Source organism: Thermobia domestica, chromosome 1, assembly GCF_964235325.1.
Source record: "Thermobia domestica chromosome 1, izTheDome1.hap1.1, whole genome shotgun sequence".
In the NCBI taxonomy this organism is placed as follows: Eukaryota; Metazoa; Arthropoda; class Insecta; order Zygentoma; family Lepismatidae; genus Thermobia; species Thermobia domestica.
In genome coordinates this window covers 220,578,634-220,602,300 of record NC_137454.1, presented here as the reverse complement: position 1 = coordinate 220,602,300, position 23,667 = coordinate 220,578,634, and the positions used below count along the sequence as shown (strand labels likewise).

The 23,667-nt window shown below is 35.0% G+C and overlaps 1 protein-coding gene across 3 annotated transcripts; it reads right to left on the bottom strand.

The window, feature by feature from the left end:
• Positions 1-128: 128 nt before the first annotated feature.
• On the bottom strand, positions 129-22,597 carry fh (frataxin). 3 transcript variants are annotated; one of them, XM_081770354.1, is made up of 4 exons: positions 22,462-22,597; positions 15,228-15,432; positions 10,825-10,945; positions 129-380 (listed from the first exon to the last, which is right to left on the bottom strand). In XM_081770354.1, exons 2-4 carry the CDS (start codon positions 15,416-15,418, stop codon positions 129-131), a joined length of 564 nt encoding a protein of 187 aa, XP_081626480.1. In that variant the 5' UTR covers positions 15,419-15,432; positions 22,462-22,597. The 3 variants fall into 3 exon arrangements, with proteins under 3 accessions (XP_081626480.1, XP_081626470.1, XP_081626475.1); XM_081770344.1 differs by lacking the exon at positions 22,462-22,597 and adding an exon at positions 22,322-22,456; XM_081770349.1 differs by lacking the exon at positions 22,462-22,597 and adding an exon at positions 22,148-22,169.
• Between the last annotated feature and the right edge of the window lie 1,070 nt (positions 22,598-23,667).

Sequence of the window (23,667 nt, the reverse complement as noted above, 5' to 3'; positions counted from 1 at the left end):
GCACAGTCACTTATATGATAAGACACTTTGTGATTCTTAATCCCCCATTACATGGCACTACATGTCACGATATTCCCTTTCATTTACGTATGCTGTTCCCACTTAATGGTTAACTAAAACAGGTTAGATCACTCCTCGCTAATGCCACTATAAGCACATTTTGAAAAGTCTACTGGTTTATTTAAAATTTCCTTAACTTCCTTATTTAAAAGTTCATGGAGAGATACACCATCATGTCGATAAACCCACCGTCCGTTCACAAAGTCATATCTTTTAGGTCCACTAGTTGGGGAAGACAACCAGATCTGTTGATTTGGTGTCTGTCTATTTATGACGTATGTACCATGTTTACTGCCAAAATTTACAGTCAAAACTCCATCCTGTAAGATATAAATAAAGAACATTATGATCACAGGTAACAAGTTGTAGGCAATTGATATTAAAAGATGTCATAGGGAAAAATAACTAACTCTATGGTCTATGGAACCCTGAGGTTCAATACCGCGTTCATAAAAGCTCTCCATTGACTTCTATCCTAACCCAATTGGATCCAGTTTCTACTTTGTATTTCTATTCCTGCGAGATCCATCTTAATATTGTCCTCCCATCTGCGCCTAAGTCTTCCTAATGGTCATTTTTCGATTTCCAGTTAAAACTTTGAAAGTGTTCCTACTTTCTTCCATTCTGATTACATGACCTGCCTACCTGAGCCTCCTAGACTTGATGACCCTGACAATGTTAGGTAAACAGAATAAATTATATGCAGTTCCTCCTTATGAAGTTTCCGCCATTAAACATTTCCGTTCATCTTGGGTTCGAATATTCGTTTGAGGATTTTATTCTCTATAGTATTTTCACTCTGCGTTCTTCCCTCAGAGTAAGCGACCATATTTCGCAACTATAGAGCACAACAGGCATAATTATCGTTTTATATATTTTATATTTTAAAGCTTTACATTCCTCGACAGAATTCGTGACGCTGAAAGATTTTGAACTGACTAATAACACGAATTCTCTACTTTCAGTCGACATTTAATTTCTTCATGAATACGGTTTTGGTCTGCTAATATTGAACCTAGATACGTGAAGGTATCCACTCTGTGGAAAGTATTAGTTGATATTTTGACGTATCCATAATTTGCAATATTATGATCCCGGCGAACTTTCATGTAGATAGTTTTCTCTACGTTTACTTCTAAACCCATGTCCCTGCAAGCGTTAATAAGATCTCTGCATTTCTTTCTAGTGTTATCCTATCATGCCCTATCAGATTTATATCAACAGCATAGTCATAACCTCGTGAATACCATTCGGCACTGGACCCTGGTTGCTATCTGCTTTTTCTTATAGCATATTCGAGAAAAAAGTTTAATAATAATAATAATAATAATAATAATAATAATAATAATAATAATAATAACAGCAGCTACAACGTATCTCCTTGTTTCAAACCATTTTCGACGTGAAAATTTGTGGACAGGAATTTTCCTACTCGGACTTTACTTCAGGATTTATTTAAACACATTTTAATTAATCTAACCAACTTTTTCGATATTTCATATTCTGTAAGAATGTCGTACAATGTTTCCCTCCTAACCGAGTCGGAGGCCTTTCTAAAATCCATAAAATAATTGTTGTACCGGGGTACTGTATTCCCATTTCTTTTCGAGTATTTGTCGTCGTCGCAAAGAGAGTCGAATGGTAAATATCTGATCGATATTTGATTGATTTCACTTAATCCGCACTGATAACCTCAAATAATTTCATCTGCGTATGGAGTCAACTTGCTAATAAAATGTTTCAGATGATTTTATAGGATGCTGACACAAGAGAGATGCCTCGATAATTATTACAGTTTTATCGCTTTTCTTGTGAACTGGAACAACGATTTATTTTTTCCACTCTTGTGGCAATTGTTCCTTGTTCCAGATAAGGAAAATAAGTTTGTGTATCTTGTTCCACAATTTTTCCCCTCCAGCTAAAATTAACTCAGCCGGAATTTCATCTACACCCGGAGATTTGTGTTTCTTTAATTTCTTTATGGCAACTTCTACTTCTGTTCAGCTAGGCTCTTATGTTTTTTGTGTAAGAATTGTTCTGTCGGCTTTCTTTAATATATACTGTGAGGTTGATAGCCTTCCTTAAATTCCTTGATACTCTTATAAATGTGCCGAATGTTTTTGTTTTTACTATTATCATTAATTTTAGTTTTCAAAACATCATTTTTCTTTGTTTTAAAAGTTTTGGAAGTTTCCCGCCTGGTATTAACGAAATTTTGAGTAGTTATATCGTTCGGATTTTGTAGTCAACGCAATTTTGCCTGTTTTCTCTTCTCTGGTAGTTTATTGCATTCCTGGTCAAACCATGGTTTGTTAATATGCATTTCTGCGTGCCCTCTTTTATTCTGAAATTTTAATGTTATTCCTAATTTCAACCCAAGTGTCCTCAACTAGTGTACTCAGAACCTTATAAAACCGAGAATCTATTCGACACTTCAATTTGGTATTGCCCTCTCGCCTGGTAATTCTCTAATTTTATACATATATAAATTCCCCTAATAGAATTTTCATACGGTATCGCAGGAGTTGGTCAAATACCCATTCTACTTCTTCGTAAAAACTGTCTTTTATATCGTCATCCTTATCTTCTGTCGGATATGTATATTTAGAACAATATCATCACACCACTGACCCTTAAGTGTAATAAAAGGAAGTCTTATCATTAACAAATTCAACCCGTTTAACTGCTTATATTATTCTACAGTAAACGAAAAACTCTGTTCCTAGTTGGTGATTTTTATTTTCTTCCCTGTAAAAGAAGGTAAAATGTTTGGATTTCACTGCTCCCTTTCCTTCTCATGTAACTTCCAGAACTCCTACTAGGTCCATTTCTCTAACTCACTCGTTACGGATTTTAGCGTGCCTGTCCTCTAAGATTTCCTATATTCCATGTTCCAAATTTCATATCCATTTTACTTTCTTGAGGTCGTTCCAAGTTATCAATCCTGGTTCTGTGAATATTTCTGAACTAGTGCCTTTTTTTTCACAGGATGAGGTTGTTAGCCTTACGCCAAACCTCAAGTTGGAGAACAACTGCTTTATTCAATATGTTCGCAGGTAACCTCTTATATGTAGGGGCCTTCCTTTTCGACCCGCAACCTGAGGACATGCCATGCCATAATGACAGGATCCCATTGTAGAAAATACTTTAAATACTTAATGGATAACAAAGAAAGCTTCGAAATTCGTGTCTATTTCACAATATGGGATTTCAAAACAGCATATCTTCATAAAATTATGTAGGAATTAAACATCACGTAAAGAATTCTTCTTGTACTCACCGTTTCAAATTTCTATTTAATTATTTATATTTCAAAGTCTTCATAAAATAATGTTGCTAACAAAAAAGGCTACAATAAAGAATTGAAAAAGATAAAGAAACATGTGTTACGAAAGTTGTCAGATAACATCATGCAATATACCTACAAATTGCCGCGAATAGGTCGAAAATGGAATATATAATCGACGCGCTGTTTTCTTAGAAATAAGTGTATAGAACAGCTTATATTTATGACCTATTAGAATAAATAAAGGTAAAAAAACGAACAGACAAAATATTAATCTAATTTTTCTAATTGGAAAAATGTCACTGAAATGGAAAGTACACGAGATGAAAATGTCAATGATGTTTATTGCATGCGTCTACTTCAAGTACATTGATAGATATCGAGAATCGATCATATTCGTCAATTTTGTGAATGGACATTAGGCCAGAATGAATTTGATTTGTCTTTGTTTTCTGATGAAGCAACATTTACAAATATGAACAGATAAATCTCCGAAATATGTATTATTGGTGTATCGACATCCCTATGTGCTGCGTCAAGTGGAATATCATCATCCATGGAGTGTAATTATGTGGTGTGGAATAGTAGGCTAGCACATCATAGAGCAATTTTCATCGAACGCGTACTAGATTCTCGAAAGTATCTCGACTCACTAAGGAATACTGTTCCACTGATGTCAGCAAACATTCCACAGGAGACTAGAAGGAATACGTGATCTCAACATGATGGCTGCCCAGTTCACAGTGCACGACTCACCATGACTGTCTAAACGAAATGTTTCCTCATTGCTAAATTGGAAGAGGGTCTGCCAATCGGTAAGCCAGTTCCCAGGAATGGCACAGGACGCCGTGTACAAATTAACGAGCCTCGACGATTTGTAATGCTGTATTACTGTAATCTGTTCTACCATTCCGACTGAAATGTTACAATATGTACAGCAATCTCTACATGCTTGACTGGAAGCCTGTCGTGCAGCTAATGGACATCATTTTGAACATAATCTGTGAATGTTGGGAATCGTTTGACCCATAGTGCTTGTCTCGTACTTTATTGTTGAATGGAGCATTAACACCCGTCCTTGATTTCTTTCGACGGTATTTCTTGATGTATTTGGACTAGTCGCGTGCAATAAACACCATTGACAGTCTCACCAGTTGTACTTTCCTTTTCATGGTATTCCAAAGCATTGCTCCTTTATTATTATTATTATTATTATTATTATTATTATTCAAAATTTCATTCGATTTTTTCTTAATGAACTACACACATTAACCCTTCTATATACTTAATGTCTATGAAAATAACGGATCAAGTGTACCTTCCATTTCGATCTATTTGCGGTGCATGTTTTAGATGAATCACCCTCTACATATACATAAGGCTTCCAAAATAGTGGGCTGCCGCCAGTGAACAGAAATTCTAACTGAATTTAAAACAGAGACTACAGTTACCAGTCATCAATCTTAACCTTCTTCTTCTCTTCACTGACAAACTTATTGCTTTATCCCGTCTTTTAAGGTCCATAATATTTGGGCGCGAGACGTTTGGACGCAAACCTTTTATGCAAATACCTACCAACATATACAAGGTGGCCCAAAAGTAGATATACACCCCTGCATTGATCAAGTATAACGTTCTAGATTATGGGTTTATTTGCTTCTGCTGTTCCGAGCTTAAGGTATAAGTAAAAAGACATTAAGAACAAATAATAAAGAAACTAGGTCTACCTGGTGGATAACAATAAGAGATGATATGAAATACAGTGAGCTCATTAGTACGATACTGTATACCCATTTTTGGGCCACCATGTATTATACTGTATTTCATATCTGGAATCCGGATGTTTAGGCACTAAAATATGAAAATAGGCATTGGAAATTTCGAAAAACTTTTATCAATAATTTTGCAAAAGCTAAAAATATAATCGTGAACACAGCAAAACTTCTGCACATTATGTACAACTTGTCTCTGCCAGTTGAAAAGAAATGGGAAGGAACTGCAGCAGACTCTCGACCATCCGGATCGCGAGTATCCGGTCTCCGCGGCTTAGTTTTAAAAGAATATTTCTTTTTAATAAAATAAGACATACGTAATAAGGGCATGTATTTTTTTAAAGTTCGTTTCTCATGAATCTTCAGTTACTTTAATGTGACTTAAAATGTGTAATACTGTACGTATGTTCATTTTGCACTTTCTTTTTCTATAATACATTATTCAAACGCATGGTACAAAACATTAGAAATGCTTATTAAGCATTGGCCTGTACCGAGAGGTCTGAAACAATGAATAAGATCTGGTTTTGGAATAAAAATGGTGATTTTAATTCTATGTATGAGTGAATCAGGAAGTGAGTATTTATTGAATGCATGTTTGTTATTCGATATGCTCATTAGGACGGATAGTTGAGATTCTATAGTACTAATAGAGAGTTATTTCATATTTCATAAAAATAGGCACTATACATGTAAATAGTAAGAATGGAAATGAAATGAAATCTTTAAGTTTAACGTCCCACGGTTATGCCGGTTAGGCTAAAGGAGACGGTGATAATGAGAAATGAGTGAAATGGTGGAATGAAGAAAGTGGGAGGAAACGGGAGAACCCCGAGAAAACCCACGAGCACGGTGTTTGTCCACCACAAAGTCCACACGGCGCGAGCTGGGATCGAACCAGGGACCCCAAGCACCGGAGGTGAACGCTCTACCACTGAGCCACCGCACCCCCATAGGAAGAATGGGTCAAATAAAATTTACTGTAGGCAGCCTATGACACCCCAAAATAAACTTCGGTCCTTTATAATATATCTAACGTAAAGGAACGATATTGGTCGATTTGGCGCTTTATTGATGTATTTCGAAGGACAAAGAAGCAGGACTTACTGTACCAGGCAATACTTCAAGAAGATGACTCGCCCAAGAAAAGAAAAAAAATAGTAGATGAAAGAATTCGCCGTATAGTACAGAATTTTGAAACTGTTGACATTGTACAATAATGCTTGGTTTGGTCCATAATTCCGTCATGGAATGATAATGTCATAGTAAATGTAACATAAGATACAATAAATTATTCAATATGCATGCGAGGTATTAGATTTCACAGTTTACTTCTTGTTTTACTGTTGTTTCGTTTCCAATTATCTCTGTTGCAAATACATAGTAGTAATACAATGTTATAAAATAGCTGAAGTTATGAATATCCAAAATGTCTATTCCTTTACATTAGAGATATTATAAAGGTAACTTCACAGAAATTTGGGATGTCATAGCATGTCTACAGGAAATTTTATTTTACCTCAATATAGATTCATGCTGAAAACAAATTCTGCAGATCACGGTCTCCGATTTTCCTGAAATTAGGATATACGAGAGCAAGTCAAAAATTATCTACATTTTTCATTCTACAGTTTATTTACATGAAGCTAGGGTTATACTATGCACATCATTTTCCTACGTAATCTCCCTCCTTATCAATGCACTTGGCCCAACGGCCAACAAGCTTAGGTATTCCTTCCAAATAAAGGTTTTCGGTTGGTCGTGAAGCCACTTTTGCACCGCATTTTGCACGTATAAATCTGAGGCAAATCGGTGACCATGCAAAGCATCTTTGAGTGGCCCAAACAAGTGAAAGTCAGATGGAGCTAGGTATGGCTGTAGGGAGGCTGTTCCAATAACTCAAATTTCAGCTTGTTGATAGTTTCAATAGTGTGATGAGTCGTGTGTGGCCGTGCATTGTCATGTAACAACAAAACTTCCTTCGACAACAAACCTCGGCGTTTGTTGCGAATTGCCGGTTTCAGATTCTTTTCCAACATTTCACTGTAACTCGCACTGTTGATCGTCTTTCCCTTTTACATGAACTCTGCCATTATTTTCCCCTGTGAGACCCAAAACACAGCTAACATAACCTTTCCTGTGGATGGCTCAGTCTTGATTTTTTTTTCTTCGTCGGAGATCCAGGGTAGGTATGCAGTAGAAACACTGCATACTCTAGCGCTTTGATTCTGGCTCATAGTGATGAACCCATGTTTCATCGCCGGTGACTATTCTGCTTAAAAATGCATCACTTTCTTTGTTGAAGCGAGTGAGTAAGCGTTGACAGATCCTAACACGAGTGAACTTGTGTACTGCAGTAAGCTTTCTTGGTAACCACCGTGCACAGATTTTATGAAAATCGAGCTCGTCGTGGATGACTTGATGGAGCCATGACTGATGTTCAAAGCAGCTGCTACCTCATCGATAGTGATTCGCCCATTCGCCAGAACCATCTCTCTAGCTTGCTGAATGTTGTCATCTGTAGTAGAGGTTGATGGCCAACCTGGTCCCTCTTCAAGCGTTACACTTGTTCGACCACTTTTAAACTTCTCGAGCCACAGAAATACAGTTTTACGTGATAGTGCACTTCTCCCATATTGTGATGATAGTCTGCGATGAATATCTGACCCTTTGACACCCTCCGACCAGAGGAATCGGATCACTGCTCGTTGTTCCTCTTTGATGCAAACTTCTAATGGAACAGCCATGATACATCTGCAACAGAAGGAAGAAAAATGAAGGAATTAAGATCACACTTTCACAGCATTACAACAACAGTATAACAATAAAATATGCGTGAACAGAAGACAATGTGCGCAATGTAAGAAAAGTAATGACAAAAGGGTAGATAATTTTTGACTTGCCCTCGTACCTATCTAGAAGCAAAATAATTAGATCCATATTTTTCTCTTTCTGCATTATACGAAAACTTACTAGAATTAAACCAAGCATTCAATGCAACTGAGACTTTCAATGACTGTTTACCGTTTACTGAACAAAAATTTTGTTTTGAAGATGGGTTTTTAAAGAAAATTGGGACCAAATTTCACCTTTCTGAATTTTTAAAATTTTAGGTTGTGCAGTTATTTTTTAAGACAGAGTTTTTCTGATATTAGTGCCTATTTTCAAGGCCTTTAGTGCATAAACATTCAAGTTCAAATTATGAAATACATTATAACTCATTTAAGTAGATTAACCTATTTAGATATACGGCTTAGCGCCCAAACGTCCTGTCCGGTCTTTTACGCAATTGTGATACAAAGCTTTATTGAGGTTACTTTGTTCTAATGAACATGAAAGTCATGCTTCCTTAATTTGTCACTTTAAATTCACAATTCGTTTCCTCAATATTTTAACATAATGGTACATGAAAATTCCTTGAGATAAACCTGAGGTCAGTTATTTGCTTAAAACAACTCGTAAAATATCTTTCAATCTTCTAACCGAATTCTTTTAGTCTTTTCGATATAAGAATTATCACAGGATCAGACAATCTCATGAACTCCACTGCTTTGTACTTCGACGCGGGAGATTGGGATTCGACTCTCGGTGAGAGCCCATGTGGTTCGAATTCCACGTTGTTTACGTGTCACATAATCTCAGTGCTGAATGAGACGCTAAACTCCGACTCAATCAACTATTATCCGCTGCTTTGTAATGGATCAACGAAATAGCTTTTACATTTCATAAAATGTTTTCCAGTTGTTCTACTCACTTTAATGCTACATTTAAGTCATACTTGTAAAAATTAAGTTTCAATCTGAGTGAAGTTTGGAAAGTTGCTAACACTTATTCAACATGTTTTATTAATACTACTATAATTTTTTGACATACACTGTATTACTAAAACTATTTAACCATGTTACTGTCCCCTTACGATAACCTTTATTTTTACCAAATTTAAATAAATAAGGAATATCATCTTACCACCTTATCAGAACAAAGGTTGCATATACGTACATCGGAAGAAGTTCGTTCAAACTTTCGACCTCACCCACAAGAGATATGATGAGGAATGTATACCCTGTATAGCTAACTAATCTTTCTGCAAACCTTACTGCAGAATTTGTTTTCTATAAATTAATAAACTGAATTGGTCGTATTGGTCTTGAGTAGCTAGTACATCCACGTTATGATTATTCTATTGTTTTATTTAGTTGCCAAACTCCCCCTTTCTACAGACCTCTCAATCCCTTGCTTCTAACGTATCTCTTTCTGCAGGCTTGTTCTCCTAGCCAAAGATACGGTTGGGGGATTATTTTAGCACAAAAATCCACACAACCTATTTCGCTTCTTGTTACCTGACAATCTTCTTATAAAATATAGTTGTCAATTCTACGACAACACTTGACCAAAAGTTCAGTGTGCTTGCCAAACATGTTTATCAACTCTATGTGTACTATTATTTACGAGATCTACAATGGAAAGGCATTTCCAGTTTACAGCAGGGTAGGTTGTGGATAGGATCTTAGCTGACTAACGGCTGACATTTGTAACTGATTGTAATATGCGATCCCTTCCAGTTAATACATTTAAGGCATGTCGGTAATACTAAAGAACTGTGATAACAAGATTTAAAATTGCTAATAAAACTCCAATTGACCAAAGCAGTTTATATATTTTAAGATCATATATAAACTGCTTTGGTCAGTTGGAATTTATTAGCAATCTTGAATTTTCCAAAGATTTAAAAAATGAGTGCCTGATCTTCGTTTCATCTAAAAGAATTTTTATATAATACTAATAATGCTAAAATACTGCAGAAAGTAGATAGCGACTTAAAGAACAAATTAAAGAGGTGGTTCATTAAAGCAAAAGTAACTTCAGTTAATTCTTTATTTAGAATAATTATATGAAAAGGAACTAACAGTGAGTTTGTCGATGACAAAAAGAAAGATATTATCATCGATGACTGGTAACTGTAGTGACTTGTTTGATTCCATTTAAGACTTTGTCAATTCGCTGCAGGCCGCTATTAAAAAAAAAAAAAAAAAAAAAAGTAATGTTTAGACACATTTTTGACCACTTTCGTAATATGTAGTTCTTTCTCATTCATCCTTTTAACTTTCTTTTCATCAATGAAGAACCGCGATTGTGTTCAAGCACAAGAAATTAAATACGACTAGTATTACTAGTATATAAGGAAATATATTATTTCAACAGTACTCTAACTAACGAAGCCATCAAATCCTCTCTTCTCTATCCTAATAAATCAATTAATTTACTCCATTATTACCACTTCATATTATAATATTTCTTTCAGACTTCTTTTTAACCTTATTTTTAAGATACAAAATTAGGTATTGAAATTATGATTTATTTAAAGTTGCTGCAATCAAACTATCAACTTAACGAAAATCCTTTCACATTTCAGAAAAATATTTTATTTTTCACTTCAATACTAAAGTAAAACCCGCTTTTATTTGTATGCTTTTATATACTTCGTATTTATTTCACTTGCAAAAACTATACAGATGTACGATACAGTTTGATTCCAAGGTTTGATACCAAGATAAAGGGAAATAAAGGATTTTATTGTCTAAAAGACCTTAGAACTACTCTTTATATGTATCTCAATCGTCTTCGAAACTTGAAACAGGCTTGCATAAGAAAATAACACAAAATAAAACGTATGAAATAAATAGATTAAAAAAAATTGTTACGTACACCGTAAGAGACATCTGTATCTTCTAAATGTACAGCCGCTTCGATTAATTCTTCCAGATATTCTGAAAGGGAGTCTAAAGTGCTTTCACACACTTGATTAAATTCGACTGGATCAAGTGAACTGAAAAATATATATATAAAGCAAATTGAAACTATATTGTAATACTTAACAGATAAATCAAAATGAAACAAAACTACACAACAGATAAAATATATACTTCAAGCTTGCCCTAAATGATATCAAAGACACTTACTTCACTCAAACAAAAGTATAAAATTTAAGTTAAATTCAAGTATGACACTGTTAAATCATCTCAAGAACTCACCTGTCGTTAAATCCACTGCAGGCTCTACATTACTTTAAGGTTAGTGTAAAGGGACAAGTTTTGCCGATAGATGTCACTACAGTCTTCCTATCTCTCCCATGTATTTTTTACCTTTTATGAAAATTTACAATTTCTTTTATAAGTTTCAACCTAGAGACTTCAAATTTTTAGAGAAGGAACTTCATAATCTATTAAAGGGAACAAACCGTGCCGATTTTTTTATTTAGAATTTTCTTCATTGTTGAAACAGCTTCATTGTTAAAGATTTGGATATCCATTTCAACAATCAAGCCATTTCAACAATGAAGAAAATTCTAAATAAAAAATCGGCACAATTTGTTCCCTTTAATAGGTTATGAAGTTCCTTATCTAAAAATTTGAAGTCTCTAGGTTGAAATTTATAAAAGAAATTGTAAATTTTCATAAAAGGTAAAAAAAAATACATGGGAGAGATAGGAAGACTGTAGTGACATCTATCGGCTAAACTTGTCCCTTTAAACCAACCTTAACATGAATTTACAGACAAAAGAGTATGAAAGGTGCATTAAAAAAATGGAAGCGTGTAAGTGTAACAGTATAAGTGTAGTTGCTCAACATTTAAGAATTGTACAATCCGCGGCAAAAAACCTGCAACATGAGCATATAAGTTTATTGTGAAATGACGAAGTCTTTTGCTCCAAACTAAGTGTGCACGGGAGGAGGCTGAGGTTTATCTTGGCGTGATTCGTTCCACTTAGACGTTATGTTCATTCCCTGTGCTGTTAGGCGTAGTTTCACAATAAACTTACATCCTCATGTTGCAGGTTTTTTGCCGCGGATTGTACAACTGTTTGCTATAAATAAAAGTAAGTGATAAACAATTTTTAAGGGATATATTACGTTAAAATGAATAAGTACATAATTAGAACAAACCCTTGACAATTGAAATTAAAATTTTATAATAAAAGACTAGTTTCTTTTGGCACCATTTCTACTTTCTCTTAAAATCCTTGATCTCAGTCCCAGCCAAGTGAACTTTGTGGTGGACAAACACCGTGTGCGTGGGTTTTCTCGGGATTCTCCCGTTTCCTCCCACTTTCTTCATTCCACCATTTCATTCATTACTCATCATCACCATCTCCTTTAGCCTAACCGGCATAACCAACTCAAAGATTTCATTTTTCATTTTTTCTTAAAACCCTTTCTCGTTTTTTCCTCTACGATCAATAATAAGCAAAATTATTACAATTTAAAACGGCTGCCATTTTGAAACAAGATGAGACATCGAAAAAATTGATCGAAACAAGAGTTGTAGAAATCCTTATGAGGATAAAGAAACACTTTTCATTTTTCCTTTAACACCCGTATTAAGAAAGTTACGGATCTTTCATATTTTTAAACGACCGCCATCTTGAATCAAGATGGTGGATGCAGCTTACTAACAAATGAAATCAAGTAACCTATTAAACAAATGCATATTTCATGTGTCATCTTGATACGATCAAAGCTGCGAACGTTATCGTGTCAGGAAGATTCGTTATACCCACATACGAGGTGTGTTCAAAAAGTATCGAACCTTATTTTTTTCCCGCATAAACCAATGAAGCGCGCAGTGTAGATGTAGAGGGAACACTCATGCGCAGTCATGAATTTTTTTTTTCCCGCCCGCAGAAAGCGTCAGTCGCTTGCAGTCGGCCAACGAGTAAAGACATGTAGTGAACGGTCGTCAGATTTCAGTTCTTTGGTCAAATGACAGAAAAATTTAAACAGCAATATTGCATCAAATTTTTGTCAAAAGCTTGGCGATACCCAAGCGGAAACCATTCAATCGGATCGGTACATTCAATTTTGAACGAGAATTTGGGCATGAGAAGTGTGTCCGCGAAATTTGATTCAGGCTTTCATCACCAAACACAACATTCCTGTGTGTCGTAAGGCTCCCTACTCACCCTACATGGCTCAGTGTGACTTCCCAAGCTGAAAATTCCACTAAAAGGGACTGGATTTGAGTCAAGAGAAGGCATCATGCGGAATGCAATGCACGGCTGCTCATCATTCCAAAAAACTGCGCGCCAGAAGTATTTCTAACAATGGCGGGAGCGCTGGAAGAAGTGTGTGCATTACCAAGGAGACTGCTTAGTGTTTCGGATTTTCAAATCAATAAATGTATTTTTGCCAACCAAAAATTCAATATTTTTCGAACACACTTCATATACAGTTATAGTGTGGACCGTTTATCTTGATACATCTTCTAACTTTTAAACAAACAGATACAAAATGCTGAAATTTCATAACATCTAAGTATCGACAGAAAGACATTATTGGACATATTTTGCAATACAACCAGATTAACAATGTTCCAAACCTAATATAAAGTTGTATTTCTTCAAAGACACTACCTCAGGTTATTATATATATTTCAAATTTACATTAAAAGAAAACTTACAATAGCATGTACTATATGTTATGCAGTTATGTAATACTAAGGACGCTATAATATAACAAACAAAGAAAAATGACCAAATTTTGGAGTCTTCTACAACAGTAATAACGCAAATGAGACGGATGGGGAAATGCTTACTCAAAGTACTTTAGATATTGCTGTGGTTGAGTTTAACGTCCTTTTCAGCAGCGAGGCTATATTAGAAATGAAATGAAATCTTTGAATTTTACGCGTCCCACGATTATGCCGGTTAGGCTAAAGGGGACGGTGATGATGAGTAATGAATGAAATGGTGGAATGAAGAAAGTGGGAGGAAACGGGAGAACCCCAAGAAAACCCACGCACACGGTGTTTGTCCACCACAAAGTACACACGACGGGGGCTGGGATCGAACCCGGGACCCCAAGCACCAGAGGTGAACTCTCTACCACTGAGCCACCGCGGTCCCCAAGATGCTATATTAGACGTGGACCTACCGATTAACGTGGAATCCTAACCACATGAGCTCCAGCGGGGAATCGAACCCAGAAATCCCACGCCAAAGGCGCGTACGCTAAGCGCCTAGCCATGAAGGAGCTTTAAAAATACTTTAGTTCCGAATACTACGGTTATAATGTGACGTATTTCAAACAATTGAGAACAGAGTTACAAAGAATAAAAAAAAAAAAAAAAACTGACTTTCTTCAAAAAGATTTATTTCGAAAAAGTGCTCAGATGATAAATAAGTATCACATCGAATTACGTAGATGGTTTTGAATAGGCATAAAGATTATAATACCGTTTACAACAATTTGTTATCTCAAACCATTTCAGAGATATTCTCAAAAATAATAAAAATTGCTATAGTGCTGAAAAATGGCGTATTTGTGGGAACTTTTAAAAATGATTGTTGCTTTCCTTTGCTTCTGTAACATTCCAACAATAGTTTTGGATAGGTTTGGTTGCAAGTTCCCGGAATTACATGATTTTGAGCAGTGCTGTAAGCTTAAATAGTGTTTATCGTATCTCCAGAACGACTTGAAATACCAAATTGTTGTAAACGTATTATAATCTTTACATCTATCGAAATTCATCTCTGCGATTGATTGAGGTAATTATCTAACCAACTTTTCGAAATAAAGGATTTTGAAAAAAGTCAAATTTTCAATCCCTAGCAACCTTATTGGTATTCATTCCGCATCCAACATATCATGACCATAATATTAGACACTAAAGTACTTTAGACCTGCATTGCCACATCCATTGAACTTGCATTATTAAAACTGTAGAAGTTTCCAAAATTTGGATGTTGTGATACTGTAACGTTTTTAGTTTGCAACATTGAATAACAAATGTGATTTTTAAAGTTTTCGTTTGATATGTAGATTTGAAATATGTAATGGTGGCACTTGAAAAAAATATAACTTTGTGTTAGGTTAGCAACACTGTTAACCTTGTGATGTTGTAAAGTACGTCTTACAATATCCCCGGCCCTTCTAGTTTTTTGCATGATACAAAATTACAACTTTCCTTCTTTATACCGGAACTTCTAAAATGCAATGTTTTAAAATACATTAAAAAGGAAAAGGAAAGGAATCTAAAAATAATATTGCAATTCCAAACATTTCGTTACTGCGATATTTACTGTAAAGATAGAACTTCAAAGTTTTACTGACCCTGTTCTATTGGTAAGACTGCAGAATTGTTGTCTAGGTTTAAGGTTTGGTTTATTTATTAAATATGTAGCAGCACAAGTAAACTTCTTGAAAGTGCATTTCTTGTAGCCAAAATTAGCACGAGCTAAGGTGCTTCTTCCAGCGAGTACCATAGCAACGGCCAATCCATGATGAAAGCAATGATGCAGCATAGTCTGGTTAACAACTGAAACGAAATAAAATGATAAGAATATTAATCAGAAAGTAAAGATTACTGATTGCGTAGTTATACTGAAAACGTCCCTCTCTTTTACGATGAGGAGTAATATTTAAAAATTATAATTAATGTTCTACTTCACCTTAATTAAATTTTCTCTAGTTTTCACATAATTATTTGAACCAAATATTTTTTACTAACAAATTTTCAGATATCTCTTTGTCATCACTATATTTCACTTTAATTTAAACATGTAATTGATATAGCACAATGAAAGTGGTATTTTCTAGGATATTGTACATGAATAGATTGCAGAAAGGGTCCTGAGTCACATGTTTCGGTTACACTAATTAATAGTGTGTTTAAGTTCCATTGAGATAAATCCACTGTACTAGTAGAATGACGCCAGTCAAGCTCTCTATCTTCTCTGTTTTGTGTCTACAATCTCTTGATTGGTTTGATGCAATTTTCCATTCCTTCCTATTCTCAACTCAAGGTTTAGTTTTCTTGTACTTTTTCTTCCCTGCATATTGTATTAGTTGATTCGTATATTTCAACCTATATCCTCCTCTTGCTATTTTCACTCTGTCATTCCTTTCGTAGCCAATACCATGGTCTATCCTTTCTCTCTTTTTCGACATAAGTCTTCTGCATATTTCTCATCCTCCTATTTCCAACACACTTCCATTTTATACCTACTCTATTCACTCAACTTTCAATGTTCCACCACCATTGGAACACTTCACTTAGGAACTAATATGTGCTCTATCCAAATATCCATGTTTCAGAATCCTAAGGTATTCACACACGCAACTATTTTTAAAGGGGGAGTTTGGCTACGGGCATATAATTTGAAGTACTCACCAACTCGCTCTATAAAAATTGTTGCGGAAGTACCACAGGATTCTGAAACATGGATTTTTTGATAGGTCACTTTCTAGTTCCTAGTCTTGACCTGACTAGGATAGGTCCCATAGTTTTGGAGCTATGGACCTTTAAAGTTCATTTTTTCATGTTTTCGGCAGCCTATAACTCCGAAAGGAAGCATTTATGCACCCATGTTAATCTATACTTTTTGTCTTGGTGTCAGGAGTCACCTCTCAAAGGTCGTCGGTGTTGTTTCGAAACACCCTGTACATATATAACGCATGAGTTAAGACGGATTTCTGCGTCAGTACAATTCTTTATCTGAGTCTGCGTTAGGAAAACCAAATAAATAAAACACACACATACATACATACACACACACACACACAAATAACAAAGATAAAGATACACAATGATAGACAAGGAGTGGAAAGTGCACAACTGGACCGCGACTCAAACCCGGGATTTTCGGTGTACCGTACCGATGCGTTAACCGCTAAGCTACCTACTCCGCTCCTAGTGGAGTTGATGTGTTAAAAATATTCTGCTTTTAAAATTCGTTAATACAGTAATTAATATGATAAAACAAAAAAACAACCTCCATTTTCGTTCAAAATTACCAAAAAAAAAAAAAAAAAAGACATCAATTTTCTGGAGAGTCAATTTTTAAAATTTTCCGAGGCACTACTCCTGGATCTTCTACTACACCTCAGATATGTTCCATACCTCCCGGTCCTTCGCTTGTGGACTGTGAATTACAGCACCGTCACTGATTTTCAAGGCCCACGCTCCTGATATAATTATACAAGACATGAAGACAGAAATTTTGGAATAACAATACTATGGCATACTAAATTTATGATGTAGTGTAACTGTGTTAATATTGACCTTACAAAACTGTATATTTATAGTAAGATTTTGAAAAACAAAAATAAATAAATAAAATAAAAACTCCAAGGAATAAAGAAATATGTACAAGTGTATACTATTTAACTCTTGTTGATCAAATGTGTAATGATATTATCTGATTTTGGGTCCAGATTTCTTTTTTATTTTTAAGTTCCGGTTTCCTAGTCCTAATGTATAGGCTTCAAGAAAGTTCCTTTCTATTGTTGACGTTTCACAGTGTAAAACCTTGATGCCCTCAACATTAAGCTTAGTTTCCTGTTGATATATCCGAAAACCGTTTCCTTATTTCTCTCTTACATTTCCTTCAGCCTAGTGTTAATATTCCTTTGGGTCATCCTATGTAAGTATCTTGCCACGAGAGAAAATTTTAGGAGCGTGTCATCAACGAAATAACATATATTTCTTTAATGACCTTTCCAAATTTCTAGATGGTTTCGGGCTTACTTTTAAATTGTGTTTAATATAATTTTCCGTTGCCGAAACGACAAGCTAGGTAAAAGCGGCAAGAAAGTCCAATATTCCAATTTTTTATTCTGTTTTTTAAACTTTTCTTTATTCAAACTCTCCACAATATTTGAACGCCTTTTGCTATCACCCTTCAAATAATCATTAATACGGCTTAAATCAATGGCGTGTTCTATCTTTTCATTTAAATCACCCGGTAAGGTCATCGCTCTCCCTTATGTTTTAATAAATATGCTTATCCAAATATTCGCCTTGATCTTCCATAGACGTCCCGATTTTTTCTTTTTTTATGTAAATAGCAATTACTGGAGGTAGGTTTTCTAAAAATAAATAAGTAAATAAAAGCCTGAAATTGTTATGAAGCATGTATGAAGTAAGGTCTAAAAAATGTATAGTGTTATTTTCTTCCATTTTTTAGCGTACATTTAGTTTTACCGTTTATTTGTTCTAATTAGAAAAAAAAATACTTTTTAATTATTCTTGAGTCTTAAGTGTATCATTAGCAAGAGGAAAATATTTAATTTAGAGTAAAGTCCAGTATTTCCCAAGATAATCTGTTTCAAAGTTATTAATGACTATATTGGCCACAATAGCCTTCAACTATCTAGGGACTTTACTTCCAGATCCCCATGTTTGCCCAGCCTACGGCCTCACTCATCATATTTCACAATTTGTCCCCGTTCTTCGAACGACAAGATTACGTTTATAGCATCATTCTTTGCGAAAAATTTAAACCTTTTTTCCTCTTAAAATACACATTTCAATGAAGTGAAATGATAAAAACCCATACCAGCTCAAATGCTGTGTTCTAAAGTTCATTTCAAATGGTTCGCCCGTTTCCCTATGATGATGACACTGAAAATATCGAAGTCATTTTCATATATATTGGGGAAAAAATTGTCCCCTCCTTCTCTCGTTAAAAGCGGAATTTACGGGAACACTGTGACATACGCCCATTAATTTTAAATAAGGAGTTTATCTATCACGTCTCATATCCCTACCACGTCTCTGATCTTAAAGGATTTCCAGATATGTCCATCTTATAACAATTGAACTTAACCCTTTTTTCTTCCGTTCTAAGAGATACACCACATATCGTACGAAGGCTGTTGCTATAACTAAAAGTAAAATGGCAACTCCTACTCTACAAGTGTGAAGATAAAAAACATTGAAAAACGTCTTTAATTATTCTAAACACGAATTTCCTACTTTCATTTTCTCTAACCTTAATGAATTTTGAGATTGACCATCTTATTACAACAATTGTAATTCCAGCCTTTTCATCCTTTCCAGAGGATTTTTTTTTTTTTTTTTTTTTTTTTTAAATAAAAAGGAGAAACACGTTTTTAAATGTGAAGTCCACACACAAAATTTTAGGTCTCTATTCTTCAGAGAAATGGGAATTATACTATAATAATTGCCACCCATATTCCTCGTCAAATTTCGAAAATTCTTCCTTAGTGGTACCTTACGTTACAAATTCCAAGGCTGTCAAAATTTTAAGTTTTTGGCTTAAGCAGTTTGGCTCGGGTGTTAATCAGTAAGTCACTCATTCAAGATTTATTTCATACACAGATATAATGGGAAAAGTCTTTTTGTCAATAACACTTTAAATTTGAAAGAGATCTGTTGAGCAAGTACACTTCATGCACTTTTGTGATTTCATGTATTTCACAATCACTAAATTTATTCTGTCTCAACGAGTGCTGGGAGCATATAATAGATAGAGGTATGGGTACTAAACTGAACACATCAATTATATCTACGAAGGCAATTTTTAAATTGGATTGCATTCACCAACGTACCGGTACATAAAATTTGCGTTACAGTGACGGCTGAGCCGTAAGTGTGAAGTTGTAAATACAATATACATTTTACTTATGTCTTGATTTTTCTTGTAGTCAAAGAAAGGTGCGAGTAGGATACGGAAAATTCACTCTACGAGAAAAATAACGGCGTGAAGGTGAAAGCGTAAATAGAACTTTGAAATATTCGCATATTGTTACGGGGAAAGGGGGAGTAAAGCTAAAGACACTAATGGGAATAAACATTACAAGTAGGAGATGATTACAAGAAAAAAATCTTTCGACAACTCAAAAAAGTTTCCATGGTTCTGAGAAAAGCCTGGTTTCCTATAAGTCTATGACGAATCTCGGCTAAAATGCCGCAGATGGCGGCCCCGGATAAGACCCACATGAACCTGTTTTCAACGTTGTATTACTACTTATCTGTTATTTTAATATACTTTACCTACAATTATACCGGTTTTATTTCAGGCCTTCACTATGAACTTTTAATCACAAATTAATTTCTTATTTTCATACTTCCTTTGCTCTTTCCTTTGGATCCATATGCATCTACATACTATTACTGCGCAAAATTAGTACCTTCAAACTGTTAAGTGTTGCAAACTACGCACTATTCAGAAATTACTAAAACAATGAATCCCTACCTTCTCATTGCGATGGAGGTTATAGCTTTACTCAAGATTTATTTCACGTGAATGATATCATCCTTCCTTGTTCCGTGTTTCAGGGGCATTTGGGGGTGCAGTTTCCCATCAAATACATGTTCCTAGGACATTAAAAGTTACAATATGCATACGACGTAACAGAACGTGATAATCATTCAATGGGAGAATACTTACATTCATGAAAAATGAATTTCTTTCAGCATCGCATGTACTTTTACTGTATTAGAAGGTGTTTCTTAAAGGAGGAGCTCCATGGATAGGTGTAAATTGGCTTCATGAGGCCTGAGTATAAACAAAGAGTGTGGATGTATGGCCTAAAAACTATAGTGCATTAAGTACAAACCATCTTGTGCTAGATGGCCACTATAAAGCACGAATGCTATATAACCAATTCAGAGCAGAAGTGCAGCATGGAAACCCGAGCGAGAGCGAGGGGTGCGTCAGTAGAGAACCGGCGCGCCTGCGACGGTGAGTATACGTATAAATGAAGATAGCGAATAAAGCTTTGTGACACTTGCATTGACTTTGCACACTGCCCTGACATAGCTCTTCCTTTCATTATGTCTTTGTTATCGAGTACTATGTAGTACAAAGTACACCTTCCATTTTGGACTTCTACCTTATTGTACATTTGATGTGTAGCATCATGATATTTTTATATTACTTTTACAATTCTACTGCAAAATCAAATACAAAAGTTCTTCCATAAATTTTAAAAATTAATGTCCCCATAATATGGGATATCATCCAAAATTTTTTGCATTTCACTACAGTTATCTCATATGGAACTCAACTCTTCCGTTCTACATTTATGTACTTCCTTCCATTACAGTAGCTTACGCATTCTACGTTAGTTAATAACATAGTGGGTCTGAAACTCTATCATATTGTTCACTGCATATCGCATCAATCCGCAAACTCATATAGTCCACAATTTAGCATCGGTTTCCTCCCTTATTAAACAACCTACACTGATGACATTTATCATCTTTTTGTTACTCTAATGATGACATTTCGTCTGATTCTGTTCATTTCTCCATAAATTTTGCACTTCGGGGCCCCCATCTGCGGCATAAACCCCGAATCTCTTGCCAGCTCACCTATTGATTGTATGAAGCCGCTAGGTTCCACACAGGAAAAAGGGAAATTATAAATACCCTGTAACTTCGTCGCGATCCGATTAAAAAAGAATGCATTTGTGTGTAACAATGTTAGCTCGGTATGTAAACAACCTATCGTTTACGATTATAATTAAAAAAAAAAAAGTCCTAAAAGTACACCGGTCCTCAAGGGCAAGTGTAGTGCAGACATATATTTAAATTATTGTAGAACAATTGAACTGTCACACAATTTCCATTATTCACACAATATCTGTGGTGGCCAGTACAATAACCTTTTACTATACCTTACCTGCGCTTGTGATAATGCTTAAGTATACAGAAATGAAATCTATCACAGTTACAACTTTCAAATCCGAGTTCCACTTCTTCGGTGCAGTAAAGAAATCCATTGTTTACATATGCTACACATTATGCCATAAACACAGGGCTACTTACTGATTTGTTAATCCGTCACTTGCTTTTTTTTTTTTTTTTTTAATCTTTTAACACTGCATTCTTATTATAGTGTTGCTTTCCTTTCGGTTGATACTTTTATATGCTAATGCATCAAATGTGTAAAATATTGTGAATAAACTTTACAATGCCTGACCCAGCTTGTATCCTTACGCAGGCACAAGAAATCACACCAATTAATTTTAACAAAATGGGTCTCAACTTTCCTTACCCTAAACTAACCTGATCCTACTTTACTTTTCCCTACCCTATTACAGACCTACTACATCCTTCTAAACCAGCCCTAGTTACCGATGTAGAGCTGGAGCGTCTATTGTTAACCCCAATATTTTATCTGTAAATTCGTGTAAATTGGTCAAATAAGGAAAACATCCTATCTGTAAATTTTTGTGTAAATGACCATTTAACATACTTTACACAAAAAAGGTATACGCACACGTCATTAGCATCTCAATCACAACCTACGATCACATACATTACGCTTATGCCTTTCACTTTATACAAAGGTTTCTTATTCAAAGTTTTCTAAAACGTGATATTTATCTTATCGTGGTGATATTTCAATGAAAATTATGATTGATGTCTTCGAACATATTGTCTACTAAATTACTTTGCTTTTCTAATCCGGGAACGACCTTAAGTAGCAATACATTTGCTGCGTAAAATCTTTCCATTAGGATATTATCTTGCTAGCGGCTAACCCTCACTCGAAAACATATAACTTTCAGATTTAAAAATTGCGTTTATTACCTATACGTAAATACTTTCGAACAGAAATTCCGTAACGGAACTCGTTGCTTATTTGTTATAAACAATCCGGATAATGTTGACAACGGAATGTCTATATATGCAGCGTTGCCAGGAATGGTAAACGTATAAATTAATCAACATTGATTTTACTTCTGGTTTCTTTCCTTTCCTTTTCTTTTTCGTTTTTCATTTTTCATTTTTTTTTTTTTGTTCACAAATAAAATGGTTTCGAACACAAAAGAAATATAACAGTTAGTAACAATTATTATACAGATTGAGGTAGCTCATCAAATTTTTTTTAAAAAAAAAAAAAAACTACTTTTCTGCTTCAAACATCACAAAATATTCTGTACCCTTATTTTCTTGGCATATACCCCACATAAGTTGTTTGTATGCGTCCAAACTCATATGATCACTTATGGGGCGTTTACACTTAGTCGATTTGCGTTCGATTCAGTTGAATTGACGTCACTTTCAACTTAATCGACCGTGTAAACGGGACTTCAACTTAATCGCTTGTTGATCGAAGGCGACTAATCGACTGGCAACTGAATTAAAAGACGTTCTATTTTCTGTGGTTGAAATTATTGAACACATCCATCAATCTGATTCGGCTTAGTTGCTTCGATTTAGTGGCAAATGCAGCGAGTCGATTTAGTAGTGCGACTAAATCGACTAAGTGTAAACGCCCTATTAGGGCCAGTCCTACAATATCCTGATATTCTTTCTGATTACTATCAGTCAGAATTAGATATCAGGAAGTTGTCAGTTACTTTAACCCGTGGTTCGTTCTACAACATACTGTGCCTGATATATACTCTGTCAGATAGTTAACCCGAAGCAAGGTTTTAACGGACCATTTGATTGGTTGGTTTTCTGTTGCTCATACTGAAAACAATTGAAACGTGAAGTGCGTTTTCAGTATGCTTGTTTAAATTATCCTATTGAAAACATAGGAAACAGAAATAAGTACCGGTATTTTTTGTTATGCACGTTATTGTCTAGGGGTACACTAGGGAGTGAAAAACATGGCGAACGTGAAGTCAAACTATTACATAACATAGTGCATATATGTTGTCATATTTATTCTTTAGTGTAGTTAATTATCTCAATATACTATATTAAGTGATCTGAAGTTCACGTATATACCCAAAAACTGAAGTGGAAGTGGGGAGGGTGTAAAAGTGAAGTGGTGAAACCCAAAAC